Raw genomic sequence first — 18,809 nt, 5'->3', positions numbered from 1 at the left:
GAATACAAATTTTGAAAATGAAATAGAAGCGCGAGATTTCTTTTTGTTGCTTTTCTAATCCTCCAGGAGGTGCCGCGGAGAGCCGACCTTTGACGTTTCATATTGAGCTCAGACCCATCTGGAGAAAGAACACTAAAACTCACATTGTACATGTACGACTGCCACGTTTGTTGGAGACTCTGATCATCCGCTGCGATGCCCCTCATGGCACCCTCAGGTGTATAATGCTGTGGGCGATATTGGTGCATGCCGTAGTGCGAATGCGGCTGGGCATAATCTGCCGTCGTGTCCATGGCTTGATCGGTCCAGTATTGTTGTTGTTGGACTGCCGATGTAGTAGCGGTCTCCGGGGAGGGATATTGCTGTTGAGAATAGCTCGTAGACGGCGAGATCGACTCGGACGCCATGGATTGTTGCTGTTGGTGGTGGTACACAGTGTCCTTGGAATAGTCGTACGCATCTTGCTGATGTTGATGCTGTCGCGGTGGCGGTTCTTGCGGCGGTTCGTATACACGAGGCGCGGGGGGTGCTAGTTGTTGGTATTCTTGATACGATAATTGATGGAGATTGGAGTGAGATTGTGAGTGCCTTAGCGTGTTCAGATTGGACTGGGATTGGGAGTGTGTCAGCGCATGTCTTGGTTGGACTGGAGCTGGGGCCGGGACGGGGGCTTGGGCCGAGGCCAGGGCGGTATGTTGAGCATAGTCAGTGGCAGTCTGGTATGTCTGGTGGACCACAGCGGGATATTGGTTCGCCTGAGACTGAGCCAAGGAATCGGGTTGATGCACAGTAGTTTCCACCGCATGCTGACGTTCGTAATGCATAGACCGAGAACGGCGAAGTGAGTGCTGCTGATATTGCTCCGAAGATGCCGGTTGAGCATATTGTTGCTGAGATGGCGGCGGCACCGGAGGTGGTTGATAATAGGCTTGCTGTTGCTGCTGCACGATCGAAGGCTGTTGCTGCACAGTCAAAGACTGCTGCTGTACAGGCAGGGACTGCCGCTGCTGCTGTTCCTGTTGTTCCTGTTGTAGTTGCGCCTGACGGAGCCGTGCCTCTTCAGCGAGATACCTTTGATGTTCACCTTGGTACGGATAAGTCTGTCCCATCAATGCCTGAGCAAACACCTCATTGCCCTGTTGATACGCGCTCTCAATCTGGGCACGGATATGCCCTTCAAACCCATTGAGTTCATGGACCAGGTTAGGGTGAACACCCGTGAACGACGGATTATTAGTCTGAGGGGGAGAGTCAGAAGGAACTCTTGAGTCTGATTGCAAAGTGCGAGTTGGCGGGTTCGGTCGTTGGGGGTACTTCGTTGTCAGCGTTCGGGTCTTCCCGCTGAATATATGCATCTCGTCGTCATCTTCGGTCTCGGTGGAAGGACGGAAGATATCTTGTCCGACTGTAGGTGCTATGCCGTTTCGCATGTCGAAATAAATCTTCTGCGCCTTCCCCTGCAGTCGCCTGACAATAGGCTGTAGCATCGAGCCAATAAATCTGATAGGTTCAAAAGTATAGAATCGCCGACTGACCAGGAATTTCACGGCCCTCCCACCATATCTCGCCGCAGTATCAAAGAGATCACAAGCTGCCTTGAGTTCCAGCAACGCGGCCGGAGCAACTTTGCAGGTAGGCCCGTGTATAACGACCGAAGAGATCATTACCTGCCGGTTACGTGTGAGCTTGAACACGTACACATAAATTACATGTGTTCTATCTCACCGTCGATGAAAACGCATGTGTCCACAGAACCCAGAAACGAGCGATCTGGGCTGGAAATCTCGTAAACTGCTGTCTTACTGATGCAAGCAAGTCACACGCGCTCCGATAACCAGCCAAGAAAGATGGAGCGTATTGACTCTTGATAGGATCGCTCGGGCTGCTGTTAATTGCGTGCACAAAAAAGCAACGATGAATATAGAGGAGAGCTAGAAGCAACACGTCAGTGTACACCCAACTACGGTCTAGCACAAAACCACCCAACTGAGTTCGCGATAATTAGTCGGCATGTAATGGCTCATAGTCTCACTCAAACCGACACCCTCCGGAGGCGACCCCTGGGCATACTTGGGAAGCTCCATATCACGGACTTTACGATCCAGGTCCAAGATGATAGAATATTTCGGTGCGCGAGAAGTCAGAGTACCCTGAACGACGGCAGCAACGCACTCGGCTCCAAAACGCGCCTTCCAATGCGGAACTGGAATATCAACGTATTGCCATCGGCAAAACAGCTCCTAGGAAATACGATCACGGGACTCACAACTCGGTTGGATAGTACCATCCGCAGCCATACTTTGATCGACATCGAGCGGAAGTTCGCAGTCTACAAATGGGAGGGAGAATGTTGCTAGTCGCCCGGTAGCGAGACTCTATACATACAGATTGAGTAGGATACTGGAATAGGAGATTAGAACACACACCTGCCAACCGTCAGTGATGAAAAGCTCCCAGAAGAGAGCGCGTCGTTTCTGTACCTCCGCCGGAGGGAGTTTCCAGCGCGCACAGTCCCGATCTGGTTGCCATTCGTTTAGGGCCAACTTGATTACGGTATCTCTTCAATCTACTTACGGAGACCGATCTGCAAGTACGGTCAGTTCATCTCATGACACCGTCCGGGAGCAATCAACGTACACTCTGAGCCAATTTCGTTGACATTCCCATAAGTGTCCATGTGGATTCGATGCTATTTTCGCCGCTCTTCAGACCTTCGTAGATGGCCATCAGCGAAAGGGTTTGGACTGTCGCAACAGAGGGAGGTCGCTCAAGGAGGGGCTCAATAGACAAAGCCGCCTTGGTCAAGTCGTAGTATTGCTCGCAAACAGGGTTGTCCGGTGCAGCTGGGAGATTCATGTCGGTTAGAGCTCCGAAACAGAAAATAATGAACAGCAACGCCAAGTCATGCGCCCCGCCCTTGGTTACTGGAGCGGATGTAGCCGACGGAGGTGTTGAGTTGGTTGGCCTTCTGGCGCCGTCCTGATACCACAAGGGAATGAGTTCATCGTATAGTTGCCGCTGATGTACGGCACCAAAGAACCAAGGAGCGGTCTCGAGATACAAGGAGCAAAGCCGATAGCCCTCGCTCCATTCCGGAATGTGGTTTTCGACGAGATAATCAAGATCAATCCCAGTGGGTACGGTCGAGAATGGGAAGCTGGTTGATAGTTCGGTAACAGGCGGCGCGAGGTCTGAAGTCCAGGTGGTAGTGGTCGAATGACGCGTTTCCGGACTAGCGGAGGATTCTTTTGCCTCGTTTACTTCACCCTAAATAAAGACTGGGCTGAGCAATAGAATCGAATTACAGCATGAGAAACATACGATAAGGAGACTCTGGAGCATCAAGGTCATGAGGTTGCAACGTTCACATCAAAGCTTCCGAATGCTCACCTCTTGACCGGCAGAGCGACCGTAGAAAGTAGCAGCACCATCGTCGCGAATGGCAAGCGTACCAAAAGCGTCAATATACTGAGAATCGTCAGTGTCCTCTGCTTGCGCCGTACTGCCTTCGGACTCTTGTATTGCGGCATGAAGCTCAATACTGGACTTAATCTTCAGCAGATCACGATCAAGGAGCGGATGGGGCTCGGTTGTAACGGTCGATTGAAGGATCGTAAGAGCATCCTCGAGTTGACGAATTCGGTCACTCATATGCGCAATTTTCTGATGGAGCTTTTCGGTATCTGCAAGTACGAACCTGCATAGTTGTATGTTGGCATGACATCCACACATAAAAATTATTGGGGGACAAATGTACCTGGTTCCTTGACCCGTGATAAGACTGCCATTGGGACAAATTGCAGAGCAACCTCTTCGTTTACAACTGAAAGCGCATGAGCAGGTCGGAAAACGCCCCTTGAACGACAAATCCTACCTGGAACAGGGTACCGTCTTGTCACATTTGAGTTTCAGTCTTAAGAAGTAAGTTCAGAGTGCATTCACGGACAAATGAGACTCCGACTGACCGTCTGTGATACAACGGAGAAATCCAGTAACGTAACCGGCGAGAACAAACGAAACACATACCGACATTCAGCGCACGACAGGCGTCCTTGCGAACGCTTTGACTCTTTGTCTTGTACGCGCTGCCCAGAACTGTTATCCTTCCGCGGCTGCGGGGCCATGAAAGATGAATTGTGTCAAATATATCGGGTATAGCGCAACAACCAATTTGGTGGTCGGAATGTCGGAGAACGTCGCTAAAAAATAGCAATGTCAATTAGATGGCTACCACTCGAGACAAGGACCAAGACATGTACCGGTAAGCGCCAAGAAATGATGGGCAAGAAGTAGGAGAGATGCACAGAGCCCAGATGACGCACAAGGCGGTGGTGGTACGAAGTCAAGTTGTAGTTCTACAACTAAGCATGATGAGCGGACAGAGAATCTGCCCAGGCACTGTAGCCGCAAGGGCAAGCTTTTCGTTTCAAAATACCCCTAATATATCCTTATGTGGGCATTTTACTCTTTATTTGCGCGGTTTTTCGATGGAGCCCTTTTTTAACCCCGAATCGGGGGAACACTTGCCCATCAACAGTACTAACTAGATCGATCAGTCCAAGATCGCCTTCAATCTTTTTTTTTACTTCCGGCTCGAAGGAAGGTAACCCTGAGTAAGGCAGGAGGTGTATACCGTTGTAGCCCGGCCAACATTCCAGCCTCTTGAGAATAGGCGGAGTCCACTAATCATGACTCATGCTACGAGGCGCCGATGATAGGTGGGGTTTACATACAAGGCTGGACTTAATAAACTCGGCGTTCGTTTCGTGTGCTCTCGGCGGTACTAGACGTCTCGGAAAATATGGGTACATAGAGATGGATGGAAGGTAGAAAAGAAAATGTACGCAGCACCCGGTCACCGAAATGCAATGCCTGGGAAGCAAGCAGTAATGCAGCTTACGACGAGCTGATCGCGTTTCTTTTTTGGGGTGCGAAAACGATGACATCACGTCATCGGTTATCTCGGAGATCCAGGAGTGGTACTTGGATCTCTACCCAAAAGATGATTTCCGTTTTCCTGGAAGATCTAAATGAAATACACTCGAAGGAGTATAACGAGGGGTAATAATACTGAATCTTCGCTCTACGTCCGCCGTTCTCCGTACGATGAGTAGTGAAAAGCGCCACGACGCGACGGCCTGTAGCTGCATGATGATTTACGACGTCGAGATCGTCGATAGTGTGTCGATCCCATGTCGACCTCCTCCTATGCAAACACACTGTGCAGAAACACCCAGTCATTCGAGCAATCCAATATTGTATACAATTACAGTGACAGGTACAGACAGTGCAGTGAGAGATGCACTTTATCCTGTAATGGTCCAAGTATTATGACTAATGGGAAAATAGCAGATGGGACATTGGCAGACAGAGGGGCATCCGTCATTCGTTCTTGACCCTCTCATAATCAGACGTGCTAGAACCGCCGCCCCAGCTGAACCAGCTGCTTCCCCGCTTCTGAGCAGCAGGTCGTGAATCGTACGAGTGTCCAACACTGTCCGTCCCCACATCGTACCCTTCGACGTCGCCCGGCACTTCTATCTCCTCATATCTCCCCGACACCGACGTGGAATGTTCCCGAAGGTACATGTCTTGGTCTGAAGACACCCGGGAAGGACTCAAAAGGGGCGATCCAGACGGCATCGGCTCCCCTACTCTGGGCAGGGCTGCCAGCTCAGCCTCTAGTTGGCGTCGCCTCTCTAAGATGGACCTAGTGGTCGACCCTGACGAGGACGGCCCAATCCGCGACGAGGTAGGGGTCGGGGCAGGGGCCGCCTGTTTCAGAAGAGCTGCACCTGATGCAACGATGCTGGGCCCATACGACTTCCAGAACGACGTAACGAGCTGAGCGGGGCCCGACACGGGATTGTTCAGAGACGGAGGAGGCGCTTCTGGCCCACCGCCTGCTACTGAATCCGATGACGACTGCTGTCCCACACTCGCCGAAACCTGGTCCCACAGCGCCCGAGCGCGTGATTGGATGAAAGCGTACAATTTTGCTTTCAGGGATGCCGTGGTTGCGTCAATCTGTGCTTCGTGGGTGCTGAAGAACGGCTCTAGATGGTTGATATAGAGATACGTGGAACCCTGGGTCTGGGGAAGAGAAAGGTAGAGGAGAAAGAGGGTCTTTGTGAGGTAATAAAACGGGATCCTATGATGAACCGGGATTAGTAAAATGGACGGCGAATACTTGGAAGTAGATGCCCATGAAAAGGAGCTATAGAACGTAAAAACGAAGGAGGCAGGGCTCACCATGAGATCAGCCACTCGGCAATGTATTCAACCGCGACAATGCATCCCAGCACCGACCAGTACATAAGCCATCGCTCTAGCTCCTCTTCTGATGCTGGCCGCTGGCTGAGTGTCTTGTACGACGCGTATCCAGGGTAAAGAAACGCAGACACAGAACTGACATACATAGCATATAAGCATGCCCATCGATGGCAAGATATCTATGAAAGACGTACCAGATAATTCGTGATGTGAGGTAGAAGAGCATGTCTACTATGAGGCAGTAAGGGTGCAGGTCTCGCCTCGTGCACAGTTAGGACAGTTAGGGGGTGACGTAATAAGCAGAGTTCGGTCACATGCACCTCACCCACCTTTGTGTTCAGAATCCATGGCCCGTCGTCGTCGTCGTCTACTGTTCACTCATCGCAAATCATCAAGAGCCGCAGAAAGACAGCTAGGAGGAGACCCAGACGCGCCGTCAAAGGCGCAGTTTATGTCCTGGTCCAAGTTTGCACGGTTTGTTAGTGAGGATCATCTATTCCTTCCTTGTCTATCGGCTCATCGTTCTTGTCTCTAGTGCCAGATGTAGGAGGCGTGGACCATGAAATCAAAGTCAATGACGAGTTTGTTCATTACCCTTCCATCCGAGTGCTCCATGCTGACATGCGCTCAGTGTCCTCGTCTGGCCACAGGGACGACTGATCAACGAGACTTTAAAGATGGACGATTACTGGGTGGCCAAAGTGCGCGATATACGATCATCAGAGGAACAGCACGAGGATGTATGTCTTCGTTTGATAACGTTTCCCAGCTTCTAAACGGCATAGGTGTGGGTTCGGGTCCAGTGGTACTACTCGCCGCGGGACGTGGCTGATGTGATCAAGTATTTGTGAGCAGCATTCACCCGCGTCACTTTGCTTTTCATAATGGTGCATGCAGTAACGCCGAATTATGTGGACAACATGAACGGATCTTCTCCGATCACTACGACTATATCCACTCGACGACTATAGACGGTAGGCGACTTGCCTCCACCGCGGTGCGACGATGGTTCTAACTAGGTTAGGTCTTGCTACCATCAAAGGTTACAGTGACATAGATATGGAGCAGGATGTCATAGAGAAGGATTCTTATTGGTGCCGGTATACCTTTGAGAGAGAAGCGCGAACACTTGAGGTAAGGCTTTTCTGTCCTTGTCGATATTATCATCAACTCTTTTTGAAAGCCAAAGCCGACCAAGTCGTGTATCTGTCATCACCCATACGACCCAGACGACGACACCGTAGTCATGCATTTTTGTCCTCGCCCAGGCTGCCGGAAAGCATACCATCAATCCTGTCTTGTAAAAGAAAAGTTCAAAGAACCAGTCTCACTGGATCGACCGTTGCGGCTCCTTTTGTCTTCACCGGATAGCGATGAGCCATTCGTCGTCCCAGTTAAACAGTCTACTCGCTCAAAGAGGGCCGCGGCCAAACGGACGATTGAGGAACTCCTGACAGAGCTCCCGAATGAGCTGGTCAGGGTGGCGAAGCAACCTATAGTGAAAGGCGCAAAGTACCCGCTAGGCGGGATTGTTGGGAATGTAACTTGGGTGGTCACCGCAAGGCGGTTGGTGTACGATGCTCTCAGTGGCTTTGGTGTCCCGGACGACTGGAAAGGGAGTATAGACTGCTCGAAGGCTATTGTAAAGTTCAAAGACAATAATGTCATTCCAGCTGTGATCTGTCCCCAGTGCGAGGGTCCGATATGATTTTTTGAAGTATCTGTACACCTGCTATCTTGCTAGATGTTGTATTTTTTATGGGCTGTATATATATTGGGGGCATCCACCTGTCATCCGAGGCTTGATCGCTGTCTGATTGACAAAGTTTGTCCTTCATGACATCCACCACAGACGATTGGGACACACCTTCAGCTTCAACTTCGGTAAGCTCCTACATCTCCCGGCCATGAGCTCGTCGTACTCATTACCAGAGGGAGGCCCCAGCGCCAGTAAAGGACGACTGGGAGGACGACGACGACGAGGATCAGGTTCCCACTGAGGAGGCGAATCAGAGATTATGGAACGATGCGTGCGTCGTGTTCTCCTCATCTATGCACTAGCTCTGACCTCCATGGCTAGCAACACCAAGCTCGCCGCCCCTATGCCCACTGTCGTCTCGAGCTCAACACCCACTCCCCCAGCAGCCGCCTTCCAACCCGTCATGCGCATCCTAAAACGCCCCACAAACTCCACGAACAGCTCAGTCTCGTCTGTGCCTAGCACAGAGTCTTTCAGTGAGAGAGAGGCGAGGTACCAGGCCGCGCGGGAGAGAATCTTTGGGAATGGTGAGCCATTGTCGTCGTCGTCGTCGTCAGCGGTGGTCCGGAATCCAAGAGGGCCGGAGGAAGAGAAGGGATTCACACAGCGTAATGGTAATACCAGTCAGTCTCAGGCTCCAACTTTGACGCGAACGGATGATGGATAAATTGACCGGGTTATCAATGTGCATACCATCTTCTTTTTAGATATCCTTTTGGTTTTCTTTTGCAAGTTGTCCCCGATTATTACATGTGGGCAAGACTATAAATATCTTGTACAGTTACTCGACAACGATCAACCAGAAAACCAAAAGAACGTTGGTCTCTACTACCACCATGTTCTGAACAGAAAAGTCAACAGGGATGTCTTTCTAATACAGGCTTTCGAACTCATGGCTGCCGAGCGTCGAGGTCTCTCTTTTCCTGAATGCCCGAAATGAGTTGCCAGGGGTTCGATATTTTGATGACGCGTACTTACGGGAACATGTGCTCGTTTAGCATTCCCCGTATCAGCTTGAAACACTCGGATATGCAGACTTGATGGGGATAAACAAGAGCGAGATGCTGCGAAAGAAAAACTCGGGGTCCTCGATTCATATCTCCATCTCGTGCCGGTCTTGAACAGGATACGAGACCGTCTGCGCAAGGCCCGTGGTGATATATAGATATCATGTTCAAGTCGCGCTTTAATCAGCCTCGAAGCCAAGGTCGTATCGTATAGCCTTCGTGAAGGAAGTGGAGCTGGATCCAAGACCGACGTTGGGCATATCACAAGTCCGGACGACGTCTGGTAGGTTTACACGTCGTTCAGCTTCGCCGTAATCTTCATTAAATTGATACAGGTCCCGCGACAGGGACCTAGAAAGTTTCACCTCAGAAAATCTGGTGCTCTCCGGTGGAATATAATCTCCTGTTGTTTGTGTTCGGAGTGATTGGGGCACCGAAGTGTGGGAGAGGCAATGGCATCTGTGAATTTGGTTTGTCAATCACCGCACTTTGCAGGAAGAACCGACACGGTACTGGTAAACTGCGACCCCGTTAATATATCTTGTCGGAAGATTTGCAAGTTTACGTGACATGAACATTTGAACACTCGTCTCGCGTCATAGAGTAGTCAAAGGATATTAGGACCCCGGCAGCCGACGCATACAGCGGAATATTTCAGAGAATGGGCTATTACTTGCATATAACCATTCGGGATTGCCTGTCATATCGATATGGGGTAAAAACCATTTGAACTAATATAGATCCTGCACAAAACAGCCGAAATTTCTCAGGGATGAGAAGATTAATTGACCATGGTTTAAAGAATGTAAAAGATACAGGAATATTATAACTCATGATGACCCACGATGGCATGAACAGAAACAGGCCTATCATACTAGAAGTAGCAGCATAGCTGCATGTCATGTAGGTGCTGTTCTATGAATGTTTTTGCATCTGTTGTTGGACCATAATCTTGCAGCCATTTGCATCCAGCTTGACAGTAAACATGCTTCTTGGAAAAATCAATTTGAACTTCATCATAAGCAACATTTTTGTGGACTTGGGAGTCTGGAGTTTATGGGTGCCCCTCAACTATATAGCAGTTAAGGCTATTTCTGGAATCTCAGAGTGGCTTCCATGCATTGCAAGTCCCAATTCTTCAGTTTACAACAAAGTCCAATGCTCCTTTCATCATTCACAAAACCACCAGACTGTCAACCTGCATGTAAACAACTGTAAAAAAAGGAGTATGCACTAGATTTGTCTATGAGAAAGGGTAATGAAGATTATCCAATGTTCAGATATCCCAACTAAGATAGAGTTATAAAAAATGGATATTAATTAACATCAGTTTGTTAATATTGTTATTAACTGAGCACCCCAATGCACCTAGTGAATAAATGTGAATAATGTGAATAAATATCAAATGGTTTGCCAGGACTATGCCATCTGCTTGCACTCCACAAGACATGATTCAACTCTCCACTGTGGAGCAACCAGAAAGTGAGCACCCTCATCAACATGATACAAGTCAGACAATGGTATGGCATCCATTAAATAAGTTTTAACTGCTGTATTTATTGATGAATTTTCACAGAAGAAAGGCAGAAAATCAAAGGCCCAGCTGAGTATCAAGTTCCATGACATGCAAAATGACCTGAATCAAATCAGAACAATTCCAGTGAGACCAAACACATCAGGACAGGTGTCAGAAACTGTGTGACTTGTGGATATGATTGACTCTGATGATGAAGAGGAGGATGTAGTAATTGACATTAATATTGAGGACACTTCAGACACACTTGAACTTGATGCTTCATGTCTGAGGAAGAGTGCTGCATCAGTCTTTGCAGCATTTGTTGATCACCAACACCATCAAGGCTTGCTAGCAACATTGAGGGACTCAAGAGAGACATGGATGAGACTGATTGAGACAATATTTAATCTGTTCTTGATTTTCTCACCAGCCTTTTGTTATTAACTCATTAGAAAGTCTGTTTTTCACATGTTATTCACATTATTTCACAAAATGTCTATTAACTGTTAATAACCTAGTGAACAAATACCCTCTCATGACCCAATGTTAAATGACATGTTATTAACAGGACTGGGAATTATTAGCCCTACCTTAATCCTAACTTGTGGGCAATACCAGCATGTCAGATGTGAGGGCTACCCAGCCTTTGACTAGGTTAGTGACCATTTTGAGTCAGCCTAGATATACCACCTAGCTAAAGAACATGAATGTCTCATAGTGGAGCTGTTATTCGACATCAGTTTCAAACTTGTTTCATTTGACATCATTCAAGATGCGGACAAACAAAGGTAAAGAAACCGCACCGTTGACCGCAACCTCCGTCATCTGTGGCGCCCGAAATTCACGTTCAAGTTCGTCTGATCCACCTGGAGACTACTCATACAACAATGCGTATTCAGTAACTGAGGATGTCAAAAGTTACTATGTCGGATCCACAATCTACACTCAAGTATGTTCAAGTTATCATACTTCAATTCTCTACTTATTTGCGTTGCAGAGAGGCGAAAGGTATACACCAAACTTTAAAGGAGTTGCTGAAAAATAAGGAACCGTTCGATAAGGAGACAGATTTCCAACGGAAGAAGTGAGTTGCTCGTTGTTCAGACTTGTATTGTCGTTAAATATCTAGGACAGCCTTCGACGCTGTTATCTGAATCTTCTCCTCCTTCATCCCTATGCACAGGAATCTCAGGATGTAGAGAACCATCTCTGGATGCAGACCTCCTACGCCATCATATCCGTTTATAAGCAGCGCATCGCAGCCCTTGATCGCATATTACAGAATCAGCCCCAGCAGCTTCACCAACACGGTCACGGACCCGTAGAATACCGGAAACTTGTCCAGCGCTTTCGCCAGTTCCTTGCCGAGGAAGAAAAGTTCTGGACCCAAGTAGTTACCAGGCATCAACGATCCTTCCAACTCGATGAAGCCAAACCGGCGCTTGTCGCTTTAGAAATTATTCCTGCCACCGGAACAGCTGATAACGACGCTGCTCCTCCCAACGGCCGCAACCATTTCCAGTTTCCTAGAACGGATCCCCTCGAGTCTGTCGCACCCACGACGCCTGAGCAGCGTGAGAGCCGTCTGTCTATCCTCAACAAAGCACTTGTTTGCTTGGGTGATATTGCCAGATACCGTGAGCAGTATAATGAGGGTGGAGGCAGGGGCAAAATAGGCCATGACGATTTCCCTAGACGAGGACGGAACAGGAGAGGTGGCGCGCTGGGTGGAGAGGCTCTTCCCAGACCTAGGAATTATTCGAAAGCACAGCATTCCTACGAGCAGGCACGTCTGCTAGTTCCTGACGACGGCAATGCATCGCATCAGCTAGCCATCCTCGCCTCTTACCAGAAGGACCCTTTTGAGTCTTTGGCTCATTATTATCGTGCTCTCTGTGTTCGCCAGCCCTACGACACAGCAGCTGAGAACATGGGCACCTTGTTGACTAAGGCGCTGGAACAATGGAAGGTCCGCTCTAAGAAGAAGAAAGACACTGGTCCTCCTATCGATCCGTCTCACGTTCCCATGGTCATAGTCGTGACCGCATTCAAGGAGAAGGTCGTAGTCCTGCATGCTCTGTGGCGTCTCGGTTTACAAAAGTATGTTTTCAAAGTATCCCGTTCGAAAAAATGCGTCTGATTTTTTTGCTTACAGGATGGACTCTTTGACAAGGAAACTTTCTAAGGAGATCTCCATCGAGCTAAACGAACTCGTTGCTGGACGTCACCTACCTGAAGATCTCATTCTCAAAATCTTTGTGACTGGCCATGGCGCTTTATGGAAACATCGAATGTTTCGTGATTCGCCGGTGGCAACCCGTAGGACGGTAGACTCGCCGACTTTGATATCCCCCACGGCCATTGAAGTCAGAATTCTCTATCATATTCTATTGCTTCACCGGGCCTTGCTTGAGGTTGGGATAGAAGAGCTGAAGGTGCCTCTACCGGATGATGTTGAGCAAACTGATCTCGCTCAGCGCATAACCGCGAATTTCCGCCGTACTCTTCCAGCCTTAAGAATGGCGAGCAAATGGCTACGCGCTAATTATCCTTACGTTCTCGAGAAGGACAAAGAATCCCGTGATGATGCCAGTGAGATCACTGAGTTTTGGTCTACCTTCGCGAAATTCATTAGTGCGCTTTCGCGAGCGTTCCCTGTGGATCGTTTACCTTCGTTGAAGTTTGGCTTGGAAGAAGATGTTGAACTGCTGGGATTCTTGCCTTTGAAGATGGTCGTTACCAAGCGCCAGGCAGAGGCGGAAGAGCAAGTGCACCCTAACGTTGAGCAGTTGATGAGAATTAGCGACCTTCTCATGGATGCACAGTTTCTCGCAGCCGAAGAGGTAAGTGCTCTTATACACCCCGGACGTTATGTTGACACCATTTAGGGTTCGCCCCTGCACGCTGCAGACATCAATTTGAAGACTTCTGATCCTGATCCTGTTCTGTCGACGAGCGATATTGATGCACCAGTGGACCACTTTGTACCTTTACACTCTGAGAGCAAGGAGGACGAGGTCATGACTGAGGCCACTAGTGACACAAATGACGATATTGTCCGTGCTGCATTTGAGCACTTGAATGCTTCAGAACAGGACGAGGAAGACGAGGACGAAGAAATGGTGCTTTATCCTAGGTATTTGTTCTCTCCTTTCTACGTTGCACTGTTCTAACCGTTTCACAGGCCGACGCCTCCCAAGATATCTCCAGTCTCGCGTCCTACACCCATCAAGCCCATCAAGCCGTTGAGCCCCATCGCACCCCCACCCGTCTCGCCTCTGAAGAGTAAGTCACCCCTGATCACACCCAAGGCAACAGCTCCCCCACCTATTACCGCCCAAGATCTGCTCCACAACTTCATGGGTGCGCCTCGTACCGCATCTCGCAGTATCTCTGAATCGAGGCCGCCTCTTCTGTTTGGTCCTGAACCTAATCAACCCCGATCTATCTGGTCGGCTGTTCAGGACGAACCGTCCCTCCAGCGCCCAGGCCATAAAAACCCCAGTCCTCTCGTTTCACATTCCCAGCTATACGAAACACCACCGTCCGCCCCGCAGACAAGTTGGCCTCCGCCGTTGTCATCTTCCATGCAGAGTCCGCAAACACACATTCCTGGATCCATTTCATCGGCTTCTTTTGCTCCTCAATCACAATCCCTTTTTATGAACCACCAACGAAATCTGTCGGTCAACATAGGATCTATGCGAATGCCAAGTCCGAGTCCCAATCTGGCCCAGCACTATGTGAGTGGGTACGCACCACCTATGGAGCAGCCATCGTTCGCTGGAACTCACGAGCTCTACCCGCCGGACGGTGCTGATGTTGCTGCCATGTATTATCCCGCGAGTCCTACCCACCCATTACACTCGCGACATATGTCGCTGGACCCTAGGCAGGCGTACATGGCCCCTTCGCTATGGGGACCAGCGGGATGAGATGTATGACGATGGTCCGCGTTTCCTTCCAAAGTAGAGAAGGCCTTGCTGCAAGACTGGTCAGTTCCAACACCTATAGCAAATGCAATGGCAGGATGGTCGGCTATATCCCGACCCGTGACTTCCCTCTCGTGACTTCGTCAAGCACCGCGCAGATAAAGTTCGATGGTAAATATGCACACTGTTATGCGTCGCTTTTTTCGTCAGTATGTTATGCCGCCGGTGTACCACTATGTTTTTTTTATCTTTGAATAACAAATGAGTCTTCGTCATGAGTCTCCGTGTCGTCGCATTCATCATCATCACCATTGTGCCAAGGTGAACATGCACACTTCCTGCTCCCTTCCTACTCCACTATCTTTCTCTTCCGAGGTGGCAGCTTATCCGTTACATCTCGTATAAGAGTGAAATACCTGGTAGTGCCAAAAGAACGGAAGAAAGAGACAATCGTTCGTAAATCTTGAATCTGGGCTTGAGTAGCGTACTGCATGATCTTCCTAGATTTCCGTTCGCTTCTGTCGGTGTTACGTTTGGTCGGAAGCATTTGTGGATCCCAACCATATGTGAGTAAAGACATCATGTCCCTGGCCTGCATATATCACTTCTTTCATACCATCTTAATTCTGTACTATCGCACCTACTTTTGGTTACTAGGTTAAGTACTTAGATCTCTTTTCTGATATGGAATCGTCGAATGGTTAACTTCAGTTTTGTATTAACTATAACATAAACATTGTTTGAAACTATCAGAACCTGATGGTATGTTACCAAATCTCTCAATATGTCCAATGTTTACATTTTTATAAGGGCTCGCCGCCCACCACAAATCTAACAAATCTTCATATGCAATCGACCACTGAGAATAAGGGCAATGTGAGTTCAAATTCTGGCATATAATAACAAGAGGTGCTAATCATATGTCTTTAAAGCACCCCAGGGATGTAAGATAATTCACCACTCTCTTCAGGCACAGGTATCATAACGGAAAAGCGGTATAATCCAGACGTAGCCCGCTGCCCCTTCACGGCATGTCTGTCGCCAATTGCCTGCCACATCATTGAATGCGGACAGAACAACCAAGCATATGACGCACTAGCGGACCTTTCAAATGTTATCTGCGATATTTGCTGTCCTGGATTGCGTGTTCTGACTTACATTAGCGAGCTTGGTTTCTTAGATGTCCGATTTCCCATACCGGTACTCAAGGCTCTTGCACTGCCTTTGTTGCCCTTGGTGGAAATGCCCACAAATAGCACGGCACTGGAAAGGCATTTCCATGAGACCTACAAAAGATATTGGTGGTTAATCTATCGAGGAGTAAGCATCTTCCCGGTGGATCATTCAGGGCAAACATTGACCTGCATTCAATGGGAAGCCTTCTGGACTAATGACGAATCCTGCCCTCTGTTCCAGACGTATGGTTGGGATCCACAAATGCTTCCGGCCGAATGCGATGCCTACCGAGGTGAACGAAAACCTCGGAAGATTAGACTCCGAAGTACACAAACCCAACTTCAAGATTTGCGAACGATCATTTCTTTCATCCAAATTGCTGGTCCATCCAGGCCAAGCGGCATGATATTGAATCGCACTGATAATGAGCAATGGTGTACATACCCCTTGACCTTGATCCATAGCATTTGCCCTACCAGTTCCTTCAGCAGCACCGACAGTTCCTCTTGGGACAACTGACGCCCGGGCTTTTGATCATTCTCAGGGTGTTGCCCATGAAAGGTGGATCGAAAAATGTCGTCGTTACACGGTTCTGAGTCAATGAAGACATCCGAAGGGATATAGAAACCCCCCGAGGACCCCCAAGCAATACTGAGAAGAGCCTCTGCAGTAAAGACCGCTTGCGTATCGATGGGCATCGGTGACCTCTGATAGACAGTACGGGGCCCACTGAAGGGTAATAGAGGAACTGCGAATATGATTTGCTTGTGGAGTTTAGTTCGCTTCCACTAGCAAACAACTTGAACGTATTTTGAATGTGGCAATACACAAGGCATGAGTGTTAGTGGCTGTGTTAGTTAGAAAATAATGAAAGCTGAAAGAGAGACTACATAGTCGATTACGATGGACACTTGCCTTTCTGTAGAAATATATCTCAGTTACGTAAGCACTGAGCAACTGGAAAGTATGCCAACCAGCTGCGGCCCGTCTCATCTCATCATCTCATCACATTTCACGGTTCGGTCCTCCAATATATCAGCAAAATTGCGCTTATTCCACGAATATCATGACTCTATTATCCCGGAACTGCTCAAGGTGGCTACGAGACTTGGACTCCGTCCTTTTCACGGAAATGGCGCCTAGGCGTCGGTTACACCAACTACTAGATGGGCTAGCATCTCTACTAGAGTCCATTGGGATGTCGAAGCTTGGCACTATGGAATACGAGGTCCCAGCATCGCTGCTGTCAAGATTACCAAAAGTCGAAGAGTTTGTTGGATATTCGCGATCCTACCAATGCCGATAACCTCCATTTCATGCTGCAAAAGTATCTGTTAGGCCAGGATGTGTTTCGATGTCGTAGTCCGGTCCTTATGCTAGACGACTGGCATTTACCCTTGCAAAGGTACCAATCCTCAGCGACGTCGCTTTTCGTACTAACGCCTTCGAGCAGCCTTATCAATTCCGAATACGAGGACATCGCGCTGAATAGAGACGTCGACGAGACGGGATTGAAGCAGGTGAGAGTCCTTGCTGTTGCGTGAGCTCTTCTGACACTTTCCAGGGAAGAGAAATTAAGGAAAGAAGAAATTTGGTGTACGTGGTTAGCCCAGCTGTCAACGCGGCCAAACACGGGAGGCTCTTGATCTTAGGCTGAGCGAGGAACCATGCTTGTGCGTCCACTATTCTATCTTCTTTGATTACGATTAATTCCCTGTCTGATTCGTAAAATGTAGACATCATTAATCTGATATCTCTTTACGTGCTGATATCTTCGCGGGAACCTCGAAGATGGTACACACATTATACAACCTCCCTCTTGGATACCGCCACCAACTTCCTACCACCCTATAAAAACTTTAGAGTTATCGCAATCGCAGTACCCCTCCCTCCGTATCCTGGCTATCCCCCATGGACCCTGTAGGGGCCATGGTTAGTCTCAGTAACACCATTCAGTCCAGGACCATCCCGCTATACAACAAGATCCGCGATATCATACTGTCAACGCAATAGATGGTGTCTGAAGGTCTATCAGACTAACGTCTTGCCTCCCTCAAAAGGATGAGCCACCGCATAGCAGATGTTACATTTGACGGTCTGCAACCTGTGGTTTGTAACGTACCGGCAGGTCCCAAAGCTTTGTTGGAATATCTGCTAACAGAAGCGCCAAACCTCCATGTCACGGCTCTTGATGTGTTCTATGCAGGCACATGCACTGATGGGAGATATTTCTTATCCACCTGCTCAGTCCTCAACGTGACGTCGATATCGACCCTGCTTAATGGCAGATACTTGGATACGAGATGAAGGCGATACTGACGTACAAGGAGCTCGGACGTCGTGAATTGGAAATGCGAAGAAAAATACAGTAGGGGAGCGACGGCTTGAGAGTCTGAATAATACCTTCCGTTGTTCTTGTCGACATTCTCCAACTTATCTTGTCTAAGTCATATCATAGAGGCAGCATGGAAATGAAGAATGGCACACTTTTCTGGTCTTGATGTTCTGGGGTCAACCGCAGGGTCATTGTCAAGGCTGCTTCAGGATCGAGAAATCGGGCTTTGGGAAGGGAAAAGGCTCGTCTCTGCAGCCTCTCAAGAAGGGATAAGGATATTTTGTGCGTCTTTTCGCTTTCATTCACTAGCCTTGCACTAGATCGTTTCGTGAGTTAGTCTTGACCAAACCATCATTTCGGGTCATAAGCACCGCATCAAGGTCCATCCCGTTGAAAGATTGGTTAACAGAAGAACACGCCAGAGTATGTTCCTCCTCGTCCCTAGCTAACCCATGTCTGTCGAAGAGGAGGCCCTGATCTCGCGCGCTACGGAATGTGCTTCAGCCTACATCGAGACACTTATCATTCGCCAACAAGTACAGGCGAGAATTTCTGCTGACAATGTCTAGAAGCAGTGAAATTGGGTACGCGTTCTTCTCTAGCCAGAATAGCCAGACGACTGGCGATGTTTTCGGAAGATCATGACTTGCATTCCATACTCAGCCAATCACTTCTTGCTGATTTGGAAAGAATAAGATCAACTTACTAGTCTGACTGCCCCACGTCTTGGATTAGACACGTCCCAAGTCTGCAAAGAAGTATACAGTTCGAGTGGACCCAAGGAGGGGAAGCATGACAATCAAGGACATAC

At 48.6% G+C, this 18,809-nt stretch overlaps 8 protein-coding genes across 8 annotated transcripts; 4 read left to right on the top strand and 4 right to left on the bottom strand.

Annotated features, from left to right (window-relative positions):
• Nucleotides 1-54: 54 nt before the first annotated feature.
• On the bottom strand, nt 55-4,124 carry BT62DRAFT_904567 (uncharacterized protein; the record flags this gene model as incomplete). Its single annotated transcript, XM_043183570.1, has 13 exons — nt 55-87; nt 144-1,478; nt 1,536-1,667; nt 1,726-1,931; nt 1,988-2,203; nt 2,267-2,375; nt 2,427-2,518; nt 2,634-3,267; nt 3,322-3,333; nt 3,391-3,697; nt 3,758-3,823; nt 3,875-3,913; nt 4,021-4,124. The coding sequence occupies 13 exons, from the start codon at nt 4,122-4,124 to the stop codon at nt 55-57; spliced, it is 3,285 nt and encodes a 1,094-aa protein (XP_043036377.1).
• A 525-nt stretch (nt 4,125-4,649) lies between these two features.
• On the bottom strand, nt 4,650-5,164 carry BT62DRAFT_361721 (uncharacterized protein). Its single transcript, XM_043180632.1, has one exon. The coding sequence runs from the start codon at nt 4,944-4,946 to the stop codon at nt 4,683-4,685; it is 264 nt and encodes an 87-aa protein (XP_043036376.1). The 5' UTR covers nt 4,947-5,164; the 3' UTR covers nt 4,650-4,682.
• BT62DRAFT_935603 (uncharacterized protein) lies at nt 5,018-6,507 on the bottom strand. Its single transcript, XM_043186980.1, has 3 exons — nt 6,468-6,507; nt 6,253-6,408; nt 5,018-6,151 (listed from the first exon to the last, which is right to left on the bottom strand). The coding sequence occupies exons 1-3, from the start codon at nt 6,497-6,499 to the stop codon at nt 5,383-5,385; spliced, it is 957 nt and encodes a 318-aa protein (XP_043036375.1). The 5' UTR covers nt 6,500-6,507; the 3' UTR covers nt 5,018-5,382.
• Nucleotides 6,508-6,608: 101 nt separating this feature from the next.
• BT62DRAFT_1078972 (uncharacterized protein) lies at nt 6,609-8,068 on the top strand. Its single transcript, XM_043179438.1, has 7 exons — nt 6,609-6,755; nt 6,809-6,854; nt 6,905-7,013; nt 7,059-7,120; nt 7,171-7,247; nt 7,298-7,407; nt 7,457-8,068. The coding sequence occupies exons 1-7, from the start codon at nt 6,620-6,622 to the stop codon at nt 7,979-7,981; spliced, it is 1,065 nt and encodes a 354-aa protein (XP_043036374.1). The 5' UTR covers nt 6,609-6,619; the 3' UTR covers nt 7,982-8,068.
• A 285-nt stretch (nt 8,069-8,353) lies between these two features.
• On the top strand, nt 8,354-8,908 carry BT62DRAFT_935601 (uncharacterized protein). Its single transcript, XM_043186979.1, has one exon. The coding sequence runs from the start codon at nt 8,376-8,378 to the stop codon at nt 8,697-8,699; it is 324 nt and encodes a 107-aa protein (XP_043036373.1). The 5' UTR covers nt 8,354-8,375; the 3' UTR covers nt 8,700-8,908.
• A 2,860-nt stretch (nt 8,909-11,768) lies between these two features.
• On the top strand, nt 11,769-13,728 carry BT62DRAFT_982345 (uncharacterized protein; the record flags this gene model as incomplete). The annotated part of the gene is made up of 3 exons (XM_043189674.1): nt 11,769-12,655; nt 12,711-13,398; nt 13,444-13,728. The coding sequence occupies 3 exons, from the start codon at nt 11,769-11,771 to the stop codon at nt 13,726-13,728; spliced, it is 1,860 nt and encodes a 619-aa protein (XP_043036372.1).
• A 1,725-nt stretch (nt 13,729-15,453) lies between these two features.
• On the bottom strand, nt 15,454-16,361 carry BT62DRAFT_1009871 (uncharacterized protein; the record flags this gene model as incomplete). The annotated part of the gene is made up of 5 exons (XM_043177591.1): nt 15,454-15,536; nt 15,584-15,636; nt 15,686-15,773; nt 15,849-16,042; nt 16,108-16,361. 5 exons carry the CDS (start codon nt 16,359-16,361, stop codon nt 15,454-15,456), a joined length of 672 nt encoding a protein of 223 aa, XP_043036371.1.
• Nucleotides 16,362-16,795: 434 nt separating this feature from the next.
• Nucleotides 16,796-17,320, top strand: BT62DRAFT_1009870 (uncharacterized protein; the record flags this gene model as incomplete). The annotated part of the gene is made up of 3 exons (XM_043177590.1): nt 16,796-16,891; nt 16,926-17,183; nt 17,228-17,320. The coding sequence occupies 3 exons, from the start codon at nt 16,796-16,798 to the stop codon at nt 17,318-17,320; spliced, it is 447 nt and encodes a 148-aa protein (XP_043036370.1).
• Between the last annotated feature and the right edge of the window lie 1,489 nt (nt 17,321-18,809).

Source organism: Guyanagaster necrorhizus (assembly GCF_019112545.1).
Source record: "Guyanagaster necrorhizus MCA 3950 unplaced genomic scaffold BT62scaffold_26, whole genome shotgun sequence".
Taxonomy (NCBI): Eukaryota; Fungi; Basidiomycota; class Agaricomycetes; order Agaricales; family Physalacriaceae; genus Guyanagaster; species Guyanagaster necrorhizus.
The sequence above is the reverse complement of the archived record's forward strand: the minus strand, read 5'-3'. Positions and strand labels throughout refer to the sequence as shown.